Source organism: Medicago truncatula, chromosome 3 (genome assembly GCF_003473485.1).
Source record: "Medicago truncatula cultivar Jemalong A17 chromosome 3, MtrunA17r5.0-ANR, whole genome shotgun sequence".
Lineage (NCBI taxonomy): Eukaryota > Viridiplantae > Streptophyta > Magnoliopsida > Fabales > Fabaceae > Medicago > Medicago truncatula.
The window spans coordinates 32,923,331-32,941,323 of record NC_053044.1 but is presented as its reverse complement, the minus strand read 5'-3'; the positions used below and the strand labels follow the sequence as shown (position 1 = coordinate 32,941,323).

The following is a 17,993-nucleotide window of genomic DNA, read 5'->3' as shown; positions in this document are numbered from 1 at the left end:
TTTATTTTAAATTAAAATATACAATTTCTTGAAAAATAATTATTTATTATCTTCACCTCATTTTAATATATTTGAACTTTTATGAACAAAAACCCTCAACCATAAAATATTAAAAAATAGGTAAAATTACACTTTTAGTCCTTTAACTTAATTTCAGGTAACAGTTTGGTCCTTTATCTTTTTTTCATTTCAATTTGGTCATTTTTGTCCATTTTCATATGAATTTTTAAGCTTAAAATTCATGATTTTATTTTCTTATGGTCTTTCAATCTTCAAATCTATGATCCTCGTCTATGTTTGCATAAGAATATTAGATTTGAAGCTTGAAAATGTATATAAAAATGGACAAAAAGGACCAAATTGAAATGAAAAAAAGATAAAGGATCAAATTGTTACCTGAAATTAAGTTAAGGGACTAAAAGTATAATTTTACCTTAAAAAATATTTATGGTAAATCTTAGAAGTTGATAAAAAGTATTGACACCTTAGGTTATTTTCTAAAGTTATAAATTAATAATAAAGTATTCAAAATTACATTCAAAAGATTTTTAAATGATTGTTGATAGTTGTATGCTATTATACTTAAGAAAATATTTATATGTTAAAATAGATTTTTTTACATATATTTGCTTACCATAAGAGGATAATGTATTTTAGATTTATTTGATTTTTGGTGATAATAGTTTACTTATTATTATATAAATAAATCAAACAAATACAATGTGTTTCTTGTGTTGCAGTTAAATAGCTGAGTGAATAAATAATAATGATGCAGAATTTGCTCATGGAGCAAGTTAAATTGACCATCTTAAAGTTCTTAACCTTGGCTTAATATATGATGCCAGCTGTGATAGGGATTGCATAATGTTTTTATGTGGACAAGGCTACAACAAAATAATTTTGCAACTAATTAGCGGGGATGACATCAACTACTCCAAGACAGCAAATACAACAACAATGGATTAAAATTATTCCCCATTTGCTTTAAAAGCACCGCATCCAAAAAAAACACATAAGTGGGAGTTTTAAAAGAATCGTCATAGACGTCGAAGAATTTATTTAGATTACTTTTTCACTTATATTATGAATCTATGGATTCAACCCGCGTGCGCACGCATGCGTGCGTGCGTGGATGGGGGTGTGCCTATATCTCTTGGATGCTTCTAGGAAATGGGTTTTTTCCGTTGTTTCCCCAAATTTTGGTGCTCCTTCAGCATCTGGTTTGTTTGGGAGATGTTTGATAGATTTTTTTTTATGTGAATAGGAAAAAAAAACTCATAAAACTAAACCAACAACATATTTTAATCCCAACATAACACGTTTGGGGCTAAATAAAGTTCAAACTCACCCCATCCCAATTCACAAGAGTCTCTAGCTTCTTTATCCAAATAGTAATTCAACAAAAAAAAAAAATCAAAATAGTATACACACTGTGGTTTTGATTTATTTATTTTATCTCTTTTATAACATCTTTCCACTAACACTAAGGAGAATCTTGAACACTTTGCTTGTTCTGATAGCTTTGTTGAGGAAGAGATGATGTAAGGTTATTTGTGTAGCTTTATTTTGAATACATTCTAATTATGACTGAAATTATGCCATGGAAAAATATTGATATCCAATTTAATTTTTGTAAGTCCAATAATGAGTTTAATTTCCTTTCAAAAAACTAATGGGTTTAATTTGATTATTTTTTCTTGTAACCTTTCAATTTTAAAAGAATTCCTTGTCTTGATTATTAAATTCAAAATGTTTTGCTCTAACTTGCTTTTGTATACTTACAATGAGGAGAATGTTTCCAGAGAGCAATGATTCATTGTTTCTTTATTTTTCTATGTCGTATTATCAAGTATGAGAGTTTTGTAACTTTTTTTTTTTTTTTTTTTTTTTTTTTTTGCAAAAAAAGGTGGAAGCAAAGAGCTACCCACCCCAAAATTCAATATAAAAGATCAACAAGATACACTGGGAGGGGACTAAACCAAAACTCCCAAATTCAAGATGAAATTTTAAAGGAGGAACAACCAGACTTATCCCTATTAAAGCTAGGGCAAGCAAACTCAGGAACATCATCCCAAACCGATAAAACCAAAATTTGCTAAAGAATCTGCAACCTGATTACCCTCCCTATAAACATGAGAAATGACACAGGTTAACCTACGATAAATGATCATAGCATTGTCCTATCTGTTTCTCAACCTCCAAGGAATCTTATTCATGCACTTGGCTGCAAGAACAACTAGAGAAGAATCAGTTTCTATCCATATGTTATTCCATTGCTTTTGATCTATAATCTCCATGGCCTTCATGAAACCACAAAGTTCAGCAATGTAAGAAGTGCTAATACCAATAGGATCTGAAGAACAAAAAATAGCATCTGAATTATGATTCCTAAAAATCCCCCCACAAGCAGAGATTCCAGGATTGCCACTAGATGCACCATCAATGTTACACTTCAACCAATTCACTTGAGGAGGATTCCACAAAACCTCTTTGATCATTGGAGCCTTAGGATTATGAATAACACAAATGAAAGCTTTAAGGATGGTAAAATCTATAATAGAATTATTAGAAACTTTAGAAGTGTTATTTCCAGAAAGAGAAGTAGATGCTATTAGCATTGAGAGTGCTGATTTCCAATGGATTTGCTTACTGTTGAATCTTGCTTGGTTACGTGCATGCCAGATGATATTGATAAGGTTAACCAAAGCAGCTTTGACAACAATTTTACATTGAGGAGACCAAGCCTTATCACATAAATTCCAAATGTCTTCTTTAGAAGAGAAATTAAAAGATAATTAGAGGATGTTTGCTAACCAGTTCCAAAGCTTAGTGGCGTAGGGACACTCAAAAAATAAATGGAAAGTAGTTTCTGATGAATGCAAGCAAAGATTGCACATTGAGGGGATGTTGCAGCCTCTAAGCATCAAGTTTTTATCTGTAGGGACTTTGTTATGCATGAATCTCCAGACAAAAAGTGATCTTGCTGGAGGAATTTCTTTACACCAAATGAACTTGGGTCAGTGCAGATCTTGGAATTCTTGATTTTTAAAGATATAAGCTTCCTTCAGCAACAAGTCACCAGTATCAAAATGTTTCCACATTAATTGATCTTTTTTTGAAGAAATAGGAATTGGAACATTTTGAATCAATTGAACTATGTCAGGAAATGATTGAATGAATTGAGAAGGGAGATGCCATTGGCCATTAAGGATGTATTCATTAACAGTTGATGTGAACAAATTTCTGGTTGTATTAGGTATGTTGAGAAGATGAGATATAGAGTCACCAAACCAGGGATCATTCCAGAAATTTATATCTCTACCATCACCTAATAACCAAATTGAGTTGTCTTGAATGACTACATACTCTTCTTTGATGCTACTCCAAATAGAAGAGTAAATGTGATGCTTTATAACTCTCCCATTCTTCAACACCCTATCCTTTAAGAGAGTGGCCCAGGGAGCATCAGATTTCAGCAAGTTCCAACAAAATTTCAAATTAGTGGCATGGTTTAAACTGATGAGGGACCTCAGGTTCAAACCACCCTGAGCATAAGGCCTGCAGATTTTCTTCCAAGAAACAGAAACCAACTTTCTTTTTTCCCTATCCCCACTCCATATAAAGTTTCTAATATCTTTTTCCAAATCTTTGAGCAAAGAAATTGGCAAACTTATATAAAGGGCTCACCTTTATATAAGCAGAAGTTTATCCCATCTTGTTCAGAAGTTTTCCAAATATTGTAACTTAGTCTCACCTTTCTTATATATTTTCTTTTTGAACTGTAATTTTAAATATAACACATGGATTACGTTTTCAAGTTCCATTTATATAACTATAAGATTTAGTAGTAATGTATAATAAGATCAAACTTTAGTTTACAATTTTTGCAGTCAAGAACCAAAGTCTATAATCCACCATTACAAATGTAGCTTCAATGAATTTGTAACTAAACTCACAAAGGCAGAAGCTGACAAAATGGATGGTGCGTGTTAACACTAAACTTTTCCTATTAAAAAAAGTTATATATATATATATATATATATATATATATATATATATATATATATAGGGGATGTTTCAAATGAGAGGATGTCTTATGATGAGAGGATGAGAGTATTAAATATTAGCTGTTGGATTAAAATAAAGGGCTGAGATTAAATCACTTAGTATATGTAGGACTTCATGTGATATCTCATAAATTTGCACGCACTTCAAATTCACTCGTCTTCCTCATAAGCACACTATTCGTCTTCCCTTTTGTTTCACTTTCCACCTTCCCAGATTAAATCACCATTAGAATCAAACACCAAGGTATTTTTTTATCAAATCTAATTTTTGTTTATTGGAAAAAAAACTCTAATTTTTTATAAACAAAGAATTACACCATCAGAATCAAACCCACTAAAGAGAAATTGCGGTAATTGATTTTTTTACACCATTCATCTCTTAACCATAAATGAATTAAGTGTGAATCATAAAGTTGTTGTTGGGAATACGAAATAACTGCATCTGAAATGAAGATAGAAATGTGAAGGTTCGAAAGAATAGATTTTTTTAAGTTTCGATAAACCATCTTCTATGGAATTTCTCAAGAATTATTCCCCAAAACTTAATTTCATGGATGTAGAACCTCCACTTTGAGTTGTGACGTGAGGAAGGAGAACTAGGAGCACTGGAAATAAGAGAAGTGGAGAAAGATTCAGAAATATGAGACCACTAGTTCCCAAATGTCATATGAACCATTAAGATTGATCTAATGGTTATAGTTTAGTCCTCTCACCTCTCACAATAAAAACCCTCTCATTTGATATGTCCCATATATATATATATATATCGTTTCTACTTAAATATGTTTGTTAATTGTAAAAATTGGTCGTGTAGGACTTTGATGGAGCAGTGTCTATCTTTTTGTTAAAAAGAGACACTTGCTTACAATAAAATCATGGTATTTCATAGGCTTTCCACAATATGTGGAGAGAAAATACTCTTAAGTCTGATGTTATTGTTGGAGCGATCGATTTTGGAATTTGATAGTTTCAACGATAAACGGTAAAAATAAGTATAATGCGATATATATATATATATATATATATATATATATATATATATTTGTGTTCGTAGTAAAATAATTGGAATATGTATTATGGAATTAGATAGGAAGATGTCAAACCTCCACGGGACTTTGTTGGTCATGGGACAAGTATATGTAGGCTTAGAACAAGGAACATCCTACGGATATAGTTAGGGACAAGTATGTTAGGCTTAGGACAAGGAACATCTAGATGTGGGGCTCTATTTAAGTTTAATTTTGGACCGTACACTATTTAATTTGCATATATATGAATCCACTTGTGTGTTTGTCGAAGAGTTTATTTAAATTACTTTTTCACTTAGTCTATGGGTATATGGATTCAACTTGTGTGTGCGTATGAGCGTGTGTGCGCGAGCGTGAGTCTGTGTGTAACATCACAACCTTTTTTATTAGTATATATATATATATATGGTTTAAAATAAATTTACTCATATTTTTATACAAATGTTGGTGATTAAGATAATTATGGATTAAATTGGAGAATAAAGAATAAAGATAAATTAGATTAATAATTAAATGGTAAGTATTAGGAAATTACACAAACCCCACTTACATAGTTTCTATTTATAAAGAGAAGAACGAAAAACCTCTCTCATTCTATCTATTATATATCAGTGATTTACACAGTTTTCTTTTTAGTCATTTTAAAAAAAATCTTCAATTTTTAGTCCCCAAATTTTTTCTATCTTTATTTTTGATCCTTATTTTTAAGTCAACTTTTATGCAGCCTTTATTGTTTTTAATTAAAATTTGCAAAAATGTGTAGAGTACCAATAACAATTTCTCCAATTATTTTTAAAACTTTTTAACAAAACATGAATTTTTAAGCGCAAAAAACATAAAAATTCATATCCAATTCATGTTTTGTTAAAAAAAATCTAATTTATTTGGAAAAAATTCTTATAATATTCTAAACATATTTACAAAAAATTCATTAAAAAACGTGAAGGCTATGCATGAGTTGACATAAAAGTATGAGCCAAAAGTAGTGATGGAAATTTTTTGAGGGATTAAAAGTCGAAGAATTTTTTTGGGAGAATTAAAATGAAAAATTGGTATATTATAGAAAACAAAAAATATTTAACCCTTTTAAATATAATGATGACCTAAGATATATTTGTCAATTGGTTTTAATGTGAACTTCAAAAAATAAAATTGATATTTTTAAAATTACAAAAATGACAAAAGTTACTCTCATTGTTTTCATTATTTTTATATTTGTAGCAATTAAAAATTTATTTAACCCTAAAAGTTTCTCAATCATTGCAATCTATTTCTTGTTAAAAATGTTTCCTGCAAATAAGGAAATCATTTTTTTTTTAATATTTTCTATACAAAGATAAATCATAATTTTACATGTCTTGTAACCAAAAAAAAAAAAAAAAAGTAAAAAATTCTTAGGAGTATAAACCCACACCAAAACTCTAGCAGCAGCTACCCCTGTCGTCGTTCTTCACCGGAAGAGATGTCTCCTCTGCGCGTGGCAGTTTCAAATTTGCTTAAAAAACTTCGCTTTCCTTCTTCCATAGCCATTTCCTCCGCTATAGTTACCGAAAATTCATCGCCCATCTCATTTTCCGGTAAAAGATTTTGTCAGTGGTATCAAACTGGACAATATGGTTGGAGACAAAATCTTAGGGATCCTTGTTTATGGATTCTTATATCTGGACATGTAGGTATGCATTCTTTTATAATCAACACATCAATTCAATTCTATTATTGTTTTTCAGTATGTAATGTAATGTAATGTCATTTTTTGTGATATGATTGTTCTATATTATGTTCCTATGTGCTTCAATATTGAGATAGATTTTTAAGTATGGAGATCATGGCCCATTTTGGATAAACAACTTAATCTACGGCTTATAGCATAAATGGTTATGTTTAAGCTATTTCTAGAGCGAAAAGATAAAACAATTGTTTTCATATAAGCTGTTTTTGTAAGTTGTTATGGAGAGATTACGGAAATAAGTTGAAAATAGCTTATGAACATGTCATTAGGTGTTTTCATAAGTTCTCCCAAACAACGTCACAAGTATGTATAGATAGATAAGCTGAAGTAAGTCAATCTAAATAGATCCCAAAAGGAGAATTAGTGTCGAGCTTGTACTTGTTAATACCTGGATGAGATAAGGTCTGAAAATGAGTTTATAAATGGGAGACATCGCTCACTTTGCAAGCCTGTTTTGTAAGGATATCAGAGCTTATCTGAGATCTATTGGGCCACCCGTTGGATGATAAAAGATTTGAAAATGAGTTTATATGCAGGCAGAAACATTCCTCACCTTACGAGCCGATTCTGTAAGGTTGAGTCAGATCCAACCCAAATTTTAAGAACACTCTCACTTAATTTTCTTTTCGGCCATCAAATTCCATGCCTTATTGGATTCTAGATCACATGTTCATAGAATAATGCCCCAGAAGTATGAATCACCTTCCTTTCCTATGTAGTCAGAGAGAACATGTTAACGCCGACAACTTTAGTTTCTAGGTGCTGTCCCAAAGATAGGTTTCATCTCTGACTCGCTTGTCATCTAAAAGACTTCAGTCTTGAATTGAATCATCGATAAAGCAAAGACTCACCCTTACCTTCTATTGGTATTTATTTTAATTAAAACGGGGGCCATCATCTTCCTATAATTACAAAGCTGCCTTACTTCTTTTCACTTTGTTTCATGTTTCCGAAGATTTGTATCGAAAACAGTGAATACTACTTTTTTTTTCTTCATAAATTTTTGAAAATAGGAAACAGTAAAAAAGGTGACAATTTTGTACTCAAATGGAAACTGAACATTTTCTGAAACCAAACATACCTCACGATATGAGATTTTATATAACGGGTTGTTTGCAGATAGATTTCCCATGGAAAACTATTCGATGGTTTATTAATCAATATTAATATTGGAAGCTGATTAAAAAATATCCTCAGATAGTTTACATTGACTACTCAAACTTATGCGCAGTTTTGACTATGGGGATTAGTGCCAACACTGCGTTTGCAGAGGACGTAACGACCGAAACGTCTTCCGGTAATAGTGCTAATGATGACTTAAATGGATTAAGAAAAATTGAGGATGGTTCTGTAGCATCAAATATACATACAGCGAAATGGAGAGTCTTTACTGATAAAGCAAGAGAGCTTTTCTTTGAGGCATGTAGTTTCTTCCCTGTTGCTTTGCTTTAAAATTCTATTCAGTTATGTTTTATGCACCTCCTAGTGGAAAAGGATGTTGTTGTTGATTATATTTTAGTTGTCCATGTTCTTCTAGGGAAAATTAGATGATGCTGAAAGACTCTTCGTTGCTGCCATAAAAGAAGCTAAAGAAGGTTTTGGCGAGCAAGATCCGCATGTTGCGTCTTCATGCAACAATCTGGTTGGTTTAAGTGTACTTGATAATTGTTTCTTTCACAATTGTTTTGGGAACTATACAATATTCTAGTTCTTGGAGACACTTATTAAGTTGATGCCTTTCAATTTATTTTAAAAAAAAAATCACTTTTATGTTTCTAGTTCTTTGATGACTTCAGACTACTTCTTAATTATATTTTAAATTTTAATTATTTGTATTCTTGTACCTCAAGACTTTTTTTTTTTGCCGAGATTTGTTCCATTATTTCTGAAGTTTTTGAATTTCTGTTAAGAAATGTTTGTGCATTGATTTTAATTCCTGACAAAAGACTAATGACGTAGTCTACATACCAAGATAGTTTATGAGATTTATATCTGATTCACAACTGACAATGATCAAACCTCAAATAATTTGAAGAAAGTGGTGGTATAATTACAACAAACTTTCATCTTCTTGCAGCGTTAGTTAACTTGTGTTTTTTTTATTAAGCGTTAGTCTACATACCAAGGTATCTGTGTTTTTTTAGTTAACTTTGCAGCAAACTGAAGAAGCTCCTTTTAATGTCTAATTATCATCTATTGTTAAGGTTAATTGAGAAAGTTAATGAATCTGTTATTACACAACTTGATTTTCAATTATTGTCTTTTCAGGCAGAGTTGTACAGGGTCAAGAAGGCATTTGACAAAGCAGAACCGTTGTATTTGGAAGCTATCAAAATCTTAGAGGAATCTTTTGGTCCCGATGATGTAAGGTAGGATGTAGTTGCTGTGAAACCAAAATAAATGATGCTTCATCCACTTAATTGCTTGGTATTACCGACTTGTTGATTAATAGTGCAAAAAATCTTACTGTGGCAGTGGACCAAACAAAATTCTATCAAATGAAACTGATTTTTCCTCTGTTATGAAATTTCCTTCTTATACAATAGTTATTCAGTGAGAATATATCAAATTAAAAGCTAAAGCCTATGGCTAACTGTGATCATGCAGGGTTGCGGTTGCTGTTCACAACCTAGGGCAGTTCTACATTGGACAGCGGATGTTGGAAAAAGCTCTAGTTAGCTATGAGGTAATTTGTCAAATTTGTTGTGCATATCTTTTTATCATTTACTGATTATATTTGCATCATTACGCTAGCAGAACAAACTTTATCATTTTCTGATTGTGAAAGTTGATATATTTGTGTTGGACATTTATGGTCATTCCCTCTTTCACTCTACAGACATAATTTTCTTGTGGCACTAACATGTTTTTATAGTGCTATTAGTCTATTCCTTTTAATTCCTTCAATTTTACCGACCATCTTATCTCGTTTTTTTTTTTTTAACAGCGCGCTTTGAAGGTACGGACCTATTATGCTCAGGAAGAGACTGTTGTTTTCTTCTGTATATTGTAACCACTTTATAATCTATTAGTAAATCTAAACATTATTTCATTGTTTGATGATCAAGGCCATATGTTGTCTTAATTTTAATGTCTATTTATTCAGATAAAAAGGCGTGTTCTGGGATATAATCATTCAGAATGTTCAGATACAATGTATCAAATCGGCATGGTAATTATCTGTCTTTTCACTATACACTTTTTAACTCATGTTTACCTTCTTTGGTAAAGTAGTCTTATACTCTCTTTAGAGACAGGAAATCTTGAAAAAATGAGGTGTTTGGTTTATTTTCTATTTTCATTTTCAAATAATATGTTATCAATAATAAATAAATGACCACCTTGTTTTCACTTTTTTATTGTAAGAATTGCAAAGTATATCGTGAAAACATGTTTTATTTTATATTTTCATTTCCAAATGATATGTTTATCTATAATAATTATGGAAAGGCCACATTTTTTTTACACTTTTTCTACCTTTAATAATTATCAAAGGAAATAGCGAAAACAGAGTATTGTTTGGCCATTTCCTACAATGAAAGGGCACTAAGTTCCTTAAGTAAGGATTCAATCAACAAAATTTCTGCTGCAGTGTTGGCCAAGCTCGGGTATTCTGGTTCTGGCTATTTGTGTCTTCTCTTTAGACCACCGAGAGACCAAATTTGTGATTAGAAATACGCAGGATACCGGGGTAGACTTTTGTCATCTGGGTAAGAGCCTAAGTTAGCAACACAATAGGAAATAAGAGGGAGAGGCTACTGAGAACTTGCATCTTGTGAAAGGTGAAGTGTTCCATTCAAATATTATAGTACCCTTTTGACCAATTTCTGATGTTCCTCCCGGGGCTGAGAGAGAAATTAGCAAACTTTGTGAACTGCAAGTTGTTTTCTGCTCTACAGTGGTCACATAGAAAACTCCAACAATGAGCCTATAGAGTTAAGGATCTGAAATATAATCTGACTCATAATTAGAGATTGAAGCAGTTAAAACTGTTATGTTATGACAGTTGAAACTTGTAAAGGAAGAAGAAATTGCAGTCTGAATATGAGTATTTGATAACTGATTGTAAAAGTGGAAATCCTTGGAAGTGGTATTCTCTCCTTTTTCTTTTCAGATTCAATAAGCCTCAGCAGATTTGTTCTTTATCTCAATTGTATCTATATTTCTGATTTCTATAGCTTGTGGGTTTACTACTGCTATTTTCACATGAATCAGACTTGATGCCACAACCATTTCCCAAAAACCTGAATAGAATTGTGGATGGGAGACAAAGTTTCTCTTCGTTTTAGAATCTAGTCTAGGGGAGACGTGAGACAAGGATTTATCATAGATATCCTTCCTTGGTCACTCTTTCGTAAAAAGTGAAGAGCTTTTCATTAGCTTTGCATCTGTATAATCCATCACTTCTTCTAAGGTTTGATTCTTGTTGTATATTGTTCAGTTCTCTTTTCTTTATATTGACATAAAGTATTTCTATCCTCTGATTTCTCTTTCATGTTTTCTTAACAAACTACTTTTATGAAAACTAAGAAGTGCGAATTAAGGTAATGACTGAAGAAACAATAAAAAAGATGTTTCCTTTACTTATATTTGCTTGGTCTGTGCCGTGAAACAATGTTCCGTAATAGCCTGATAGTGATTCAATTATTCAAAGCTTTAAGATTTAAGGCGATTATCTATCTAATTTATTTGCTCAGAATGTAATTTCCTTGTTGCTGACGCCCCTTTGATGGTCTATCTTCTATGCTTCTTGGATTTTTGGCTCAACTGGATCTTAAGCTGCAGTATTTGTGTTCAGGTTCTGTATCTACAAGGAAAAGAAAAGGATGCTGAGATCATTATTAAGGACTCCATAAGCATGTTAGAGGTGTGTGGTACATTTTTATCTAACCTCAATTCCCTCAGCCACGTTGTTTGGTAAATTTGTTTTTTTTTTTCCTTTTGTTCTAAAGATATTTTGTTTACCCGTGCAGAAAAGTGGCGAAGGGGAGTCAATTGTATGCATTAGAAGACTCCGTTCCCTCTCCCAGGTAATTTTTTAATCCTTCTGCGGCCCCTAAAGTAGTGAAACTTTTTTTATAAATAGTGATTTGCACTGGTGGAAAAAGAATATTTTTTTTTTAAATGTTGATAAGACTGAAAAATTACTCTCATTTTCTTTATCTTGAATTTGTGCCAACTGCCAAAAGGATGAGCCATATTGGACATGATGTGAACAGAAAATGCCATCTAGGTGGAAAAAGGGCACACAAAACCTGAATAAAACAATCCAAGTATATTTTGGAGGTAAACTAGCTGAACATGTATGTTCTGTAGATACAAAACTAATTTTTATCTATTCCTATACATTAAAGGAATACCAAGTTTTGATGTAGCTTTTTTCTTCTACTTTAACCTTCATTTAAACTCTTTTATTTCCAATTTTATTCTTCTTTTCCTAATTAATCAATTGAACTTAATCTTAATTTCAAATTTGAATAGAATTTGATCTAATCCCAAACTAAATTCTAAATCAAATCTAATCTAATCCTTAAACTAATCTCAGTTCAATTTTGAACTAAAAATATAGTAATTAAAATAAAAAGAGCAATACTAAATTATAGAATTCCGTCCAAAATGTTAAGCGTAATTTTGTCATAATAGAGGCTGGTTATGATCTTCATTTGAGAAAAGTAGACAGATGGGCACATTACTGTCTGTCCGTATGCTAGTATAAATACATAAAAACAATTATTAGGCTCTACACCTAACAACTTCAACTATAGAAAGATTTGGTTATTGGCATGGTGCCAAAGGCTCTTATACCACTTGCTAAGGAGTTTAATCCAGTTTGGTCTCCCTCAAGTTCTTTATAGTTTGATTAAGTTTTTCAGTCTAAGTTGTAATGAGTTTGTGCATTTTCCACCTCTCTTAGTGGTTCTGTTCCCTACTTTTCTGTGCTAACTTTATTAATGATATTAAGCTATTGCTATAATTTTTCCAGATATATTTGAAATCGCATCGTCTTGATGACGCTGAGATGGTCCAGAGAAAGATCCTGAATATAATGGAATTCTCAAAGGTTCTTTTTGTGAACTTCTTTCCCCTGTTCTGCTTCCAAATTGATTTTCTTCATTAACGGTGGCGCATGCATAATTTACAAATCAGTATAAAATAGCGAGTGTGCAATGATACTTCTGAACAATTAAAGTAACCTCAATTGTCAATTAAGTGTGGTTGCTTCATATTTGCTACATTTTCTATCACTGTAAATGAGGTTCCTTTGACACCTTGTTATTCTATTCTTGCTGAATAATGACCAAAGTCACTATTGTAATTATAGAAATATGGGATCTAATTTTAAAATAATCCAGGGGTTGGTTTCATAAAAAACAATTATGATTTGATAATTTGTGGAATATCTGTAATTACTGGATAACCATGCAAACTATTAATGTCTGGAAATTAGTGACTGATGAGTTTTAACTTCTTTCTTCTCAATCAGAATTATTTGTGATAATCTTGATGAATGAAAAAAGAAAATGTTGCCAGAATAGCAATATCGCAAAAGCTTTTATCATTAAAAAAGATGCAATTTGGGTAATACAGGGATGGAAATCGTTGGACACAGTTATTGCAGCTGAATCCTTGGCCCTGACCCTACAAGCATCTTCCGAAACAAAACAATCAAAAGAGCTTCTTGAAAGGTTATTTTAATATCATTAATTCATCAAAACATGTGAAATTAACTTTCGCCTTAATGCAAATTAAATCCTCGCTCTTTCTTTCTCTTTTAGATGTCTTGAGGTCCGGAGAGCCTTACTTCCTGGTGATCATATTCAGGTTTGTTGGTTCTTGAAAGGGATTTTGGCAATTACAATTTTATTCAGATTTCTAATCCCTGTAAAATTGATTGCAAAACTGATGCTTAGTTACACAACATTTTTCTTATTATATGCATGCTAATGCTTGAGATGTATATGATGTTGTTGCTTTATTTAAATAAGTAAAGATAAAACATGATTGTTTTTTTTACCCATGGTCAGATTGGTGCAAACCTGCTTCATCTTGCAAGAGTGGCAATGCTTGATTTCAGTCAAAACAAAAAATTGGATGTTTCTAGAGCTAAAGCTGAGCTTGGTATAGCAAAGGATTATTTGCATAATTCCATAAGGTTTCTATTAATTTGATGTCCCTAATTCTTTCATAACTTTTTTTTACATATAAAACCTAAATCAAACTATTACTATGTTTGTTTATATTTTTCAGTGCCGATTATTATTGTTTTGTATAGTGCAATTTTCACTTGCAGCAAATGGGACCAGTGGAATCTGATGTTATACATAAAACAACATAATATTTTCACCTGCAGCTTTTAGACCTGGTTGATTCACTCTAGGAAAGGATAAAATATTTTCACTTAACCGACTACTTAGATGGATCTTACTAATTAAGACTTAGATTTATACTCATTTTCAATATTATATATGTTTAAGGAATGCTAGGAATATTCAGCCGGTAGGCCATGCAGATGATAAAAAGACCTCGAATAAGAATGAGAATACAGAAAAAACAACCTTACAATCCAATGTACAGCGTTTACTTGGACCTGCTTGATTAATTTTTGCTTGAAACTTATTGTACTGTTGTAATCTTACGGTCCCTATTAAATTATAATGGCTGAAGCTATACTTTAATTTCTTCCCAATACTATAGGATTTTGCAAGTAATTTATTGATTAAGAATTGAATTATTATATGCATATGCAAATAGTTCTCAATATTATGATATTTGCCAAACACAGATTATTAAAACATACATGCATTCAATCCACCAACTATTTACACTTACTATGAATCAGCACTTGATAGATATGACTATTATTTTCTATTTTCTTGACATTTGTTTTCTGGTATGGATGTTTGTTTTTTTATATAATTTGCGTTGATAGTTGTCAGTCCTTCAACTTTAGAGTGTTTTGCAATGATTCATTTCTGAGATTTTGGGAAAAAAAAACCAAGTTTAAAATCATTATAGGTCACCTTGCCAAAGTTTTTGGCGTCTTTGCAACTTGTCAAGGATTTTTTTTTTGCAAAATAAAGAAAGAAAAACCAGAGTGATTGGTGACCTCTTCGATATTCAATTGTTTCATTGTGGTTTTGTTTATTAAGGCCAAGTTTTGCTGCATTTTCTATGTCGTGTCTCTTAATGCAAGATATTTGTCTGTAGAAACATAAAAATGAAAAGAAAGAAATAGATCTTGCATGCAATAAATTAAATTGTTGTTGCAAATTGTTGGGAAATAACTTTGTCCAGGCCTTCTTTTCTTGAAAATTCTCTTTCTCTAGTATAAGAAAATTATGTTTGATTCCCTCTTCTCCAATAACAATGTTACTAGACGTTGAAAAAGAAAATTAAGTATGCCTTATCCTTCTTTTGAATGTATCTTTCTTCTTCTATCTCAGGATTGTGCGTCAATGTTTAGATACGATATTAAAACAAAAAGACAAGTCGAAGAAAACTAGTGTTCGTGGACATACTAGTAAGGAAGCCCAAGCAGCACTTGTCATATTGGTTAGTTTTATTACCCCGTTATTAGCTTTCTCTCATGCATATGTATTAAAATAGAATTGTATCAATGCACTCTTCTGTAAATGAAAGATGATTTGGTTATGAAAGTTGGAATGTAATTTTGCAGTTGCAATCACTCAGTACTCTATCATCGTTGGAGTTGGCTAAGGAAGAATTGCAGGAGATTCAGGTTAGATTATGTTGAGAGTCTCACATTAAATGTGATATGGTCTAAAAATACTTCTAAGTAGGAGATATCTCTCACTATACCAACCAGTTTTTTAAGGACAAGTTAGGTCCAATTTAAATTCTAACATGGTAGTATAGCTTAGTTTGATAAAGGGATGTGTGGGTTAAGGATGAGATATCTCCCACCACGCTTGCAGATATCTTTAAGCCTTACAACTTCGGGTGATTATTTGATATATGTTATGCATTGAGGCAATACCTCTCTACCTTCAGCACTTCTAGATTCCTCTCCAAAACTTCTTCACGTGCTTTGGCAGTGCTAACTAGCTTTGCTCTCCCTTCATGATTGTGCTTTTTAATAAATTTGTCATTATGTGCTATCATTAGTCGCTCTTGAATTTCACATTTTAATTTTACCAATTTTCTCCTCAATTGATTAAATTAGACTGAGATTGTATCTAGAGTTGTTAGTGTGCATGCTTTCTCTCGTTCTAGTATCACGTGACAACACACATGAACAACTCTACAAATACAATCTAAGTGTCTACGCTATTCATCAAAATAAAATCACAGAAGGTATGAATATTGTAGATAGAGTTTGTGCTCTTGAAGTGAAATTCAAGGGCGATTAATGATAGCACATAATACCAAATATATTAAAGAGCAAAAATATGAAGTGAGAACAAAGCTAATTAGCACTGCCAAAGCGTGCGAAGTGGTTTTGGAGAGTAGACTAGAAGTGCCGAAGGTGGAGCGGAATTCCAAATTCAAGTTTCTTTCCATTTTTATTCTTGAGTCAAAATATATAAATAAATAAATAATGAGTTTTTCCTTGATGATTAAAGGTTTCTGATTTTATTTAAAAAAATATATATACTCATAAGGGGGAGACATTCCTTACTTTAGAAGCCGGTTTTGTAAAATTAAGTTAGGTCCAACACAAATTCTATGATATTAGAACCTATCCTTTTGAGTTTGACCACTCGTTATTAGGTCATGGTCTAATTGTGTAGTCTTAGGTGTGAGAGTGTGTATTGAGAGTCCCACATTGAACGTGATATGGCTTGAAATTTTTTGTTCATAAGTGAGATGCATCTCCCACTTTACAAGCGGATTTTGTAAGGATGAGTTAGATCAAAACAAAATTCTAAGAGATTTTAATAAGCCTGCATTGTAGTAGTTCAACCAGATTCAGGGCCCAATGAATGTAAATCATCTAAATTCATATTTCTATTTGGTCTAAATATTGGTGCTCTTTTGCAAAGCAGAAAGGGGATATTAACGTCAAGGCTAAAGAGGCACTCCTTCAATGCATTGCTGCTTACAATGAGGTAAGAATTAACTATTCACATGCTAAACTTTCTTGTGAGTATGCATACTTCAATTGACCTAAATCTTGCTTTTTCAATCAATGCTCTTTATTTTGTTATTTTCAGTAGTCATTTCTGCCTCAATGCATTGCTGCATAATTTATGCATACTTTGTTATATATATAATATTCCATTTAACTAAATACCATTATACTCAGACCAAGACCCATTATTCGGCTTTTTGTTATATAGAAATAACTATTGAAAATGAAGAAAATAAAGAGCATAATTAGTTAAATGTTCACATGTGATTTTGAATATTTATGACATCACAACTCCACTCTTCCTTTGCAGTTTGTTGTACATAAGAAGTCCATTGCCGATTACCCTGAAATAAAGAACGAATATCTTTCATGTTTTAAGCGTGCTCAAAGCTTGCTTGGCAATAAACTTGATGGAGAAGGTATCCAAAAGCTGAATCAAACATCATGAAGAGGTCTTTTTTCCTTTTCTATTTTTTGTGAAGATGAAGTTTTTAGTCAAAAAGAGAGAAATAAATATACCACACGCGATAGGGAGCATAATTGCCTCGGCTCTTGGCGACGGAAAGAAATGTACATTTGACCACACTTACAGCAGACATGGGGTTCTATCATAAACATTCTTTATAATCACACAAAGCATCTCACTTTGATTTGCATGATTATTAATCACATTACCTTGATAATGAATTGTTCTATACTTCCAATTTGTTGAATATAAAAAACGTATGGTCATCGAATTTTCTTTTGATAATTTCATTTGATACTTCCAATTTGTTGAATATAAAAAATGTATGGTCGTCGAATTTTCTTTTTCGCTAATTTCATTTGATATTGTGATTGTTGAAAACAACTGAAGATTGGAATCTCAGTATTTAGATGTGTGATAAAACCAGTGTTTTAAGACCAAACTGGACAATTAAATCAGTCTAACATTCAACTGACCATTACTACGGTTTAGAATTCTCAAAGTTTGATTGTGGTTTCATCTTGATTCGAGCGGTTTCAAACGGTTGAATCATGATCCAGAAGTCTCGGTAGTTTGATGACCGATTTCAATTTTAAAAAATTGGATAATA

General features: G+C 31.8%; 1 protein-coding gene across 2 annotated transcripts; it reads left to right on the top strand.

Moving 5' to 3' along the window:
* Window positions 1-6,489: 6,489 nt before the first annotated feature.
* Window positions 6,490-17,705, top strand: LOC11406643 (kinesin light chain 3). 2 transcript variants are annotated; one of them, XM_003600651.4, is made up of 17 exons: window positions 6,490-6,768; window positions 8,056-8,243; window positions 8,362-8,466; window positions 9,093-9,193; window positions 9,432-9,510; window positions 9,772-9,783; window positions 9,931-9,996; window positions 11,623-11,691; window positions 11,798-11,854; window positions 12,808-12,885; window positions 13,413-13,510; window positions 13,601-13,646; window positions 13,850-13,977; window positions 15,269-15,377; window positions 15,502-15,564; window positions 16,832-16,894; window positions 17,228-17,705. In XM_003600651.4, exons 1-17 carry the CDS (start codon window positions 6,558-6,560, stop codon window positions 17,363-17,365), a joined length of 1,611 nt encoding a protein of 536 aa, XP_003600699.1. In that variant the 5' UTR covers window positions 6,490-6,557; the 3' UTR covers window positions 17,366-17,705. The 2 variants fall into 2 exon arrangements, with proteins under 2 accessions (XP_003600699.1, XP_024633534.1); XM_024777766.2 differs by having other exon boundaries at window positions 6,592-6,764; window positions 17,228-17,673.
* The last annotated feature ends 288 nt before the right edge of the window (window positions 17,706-17,993 follow it).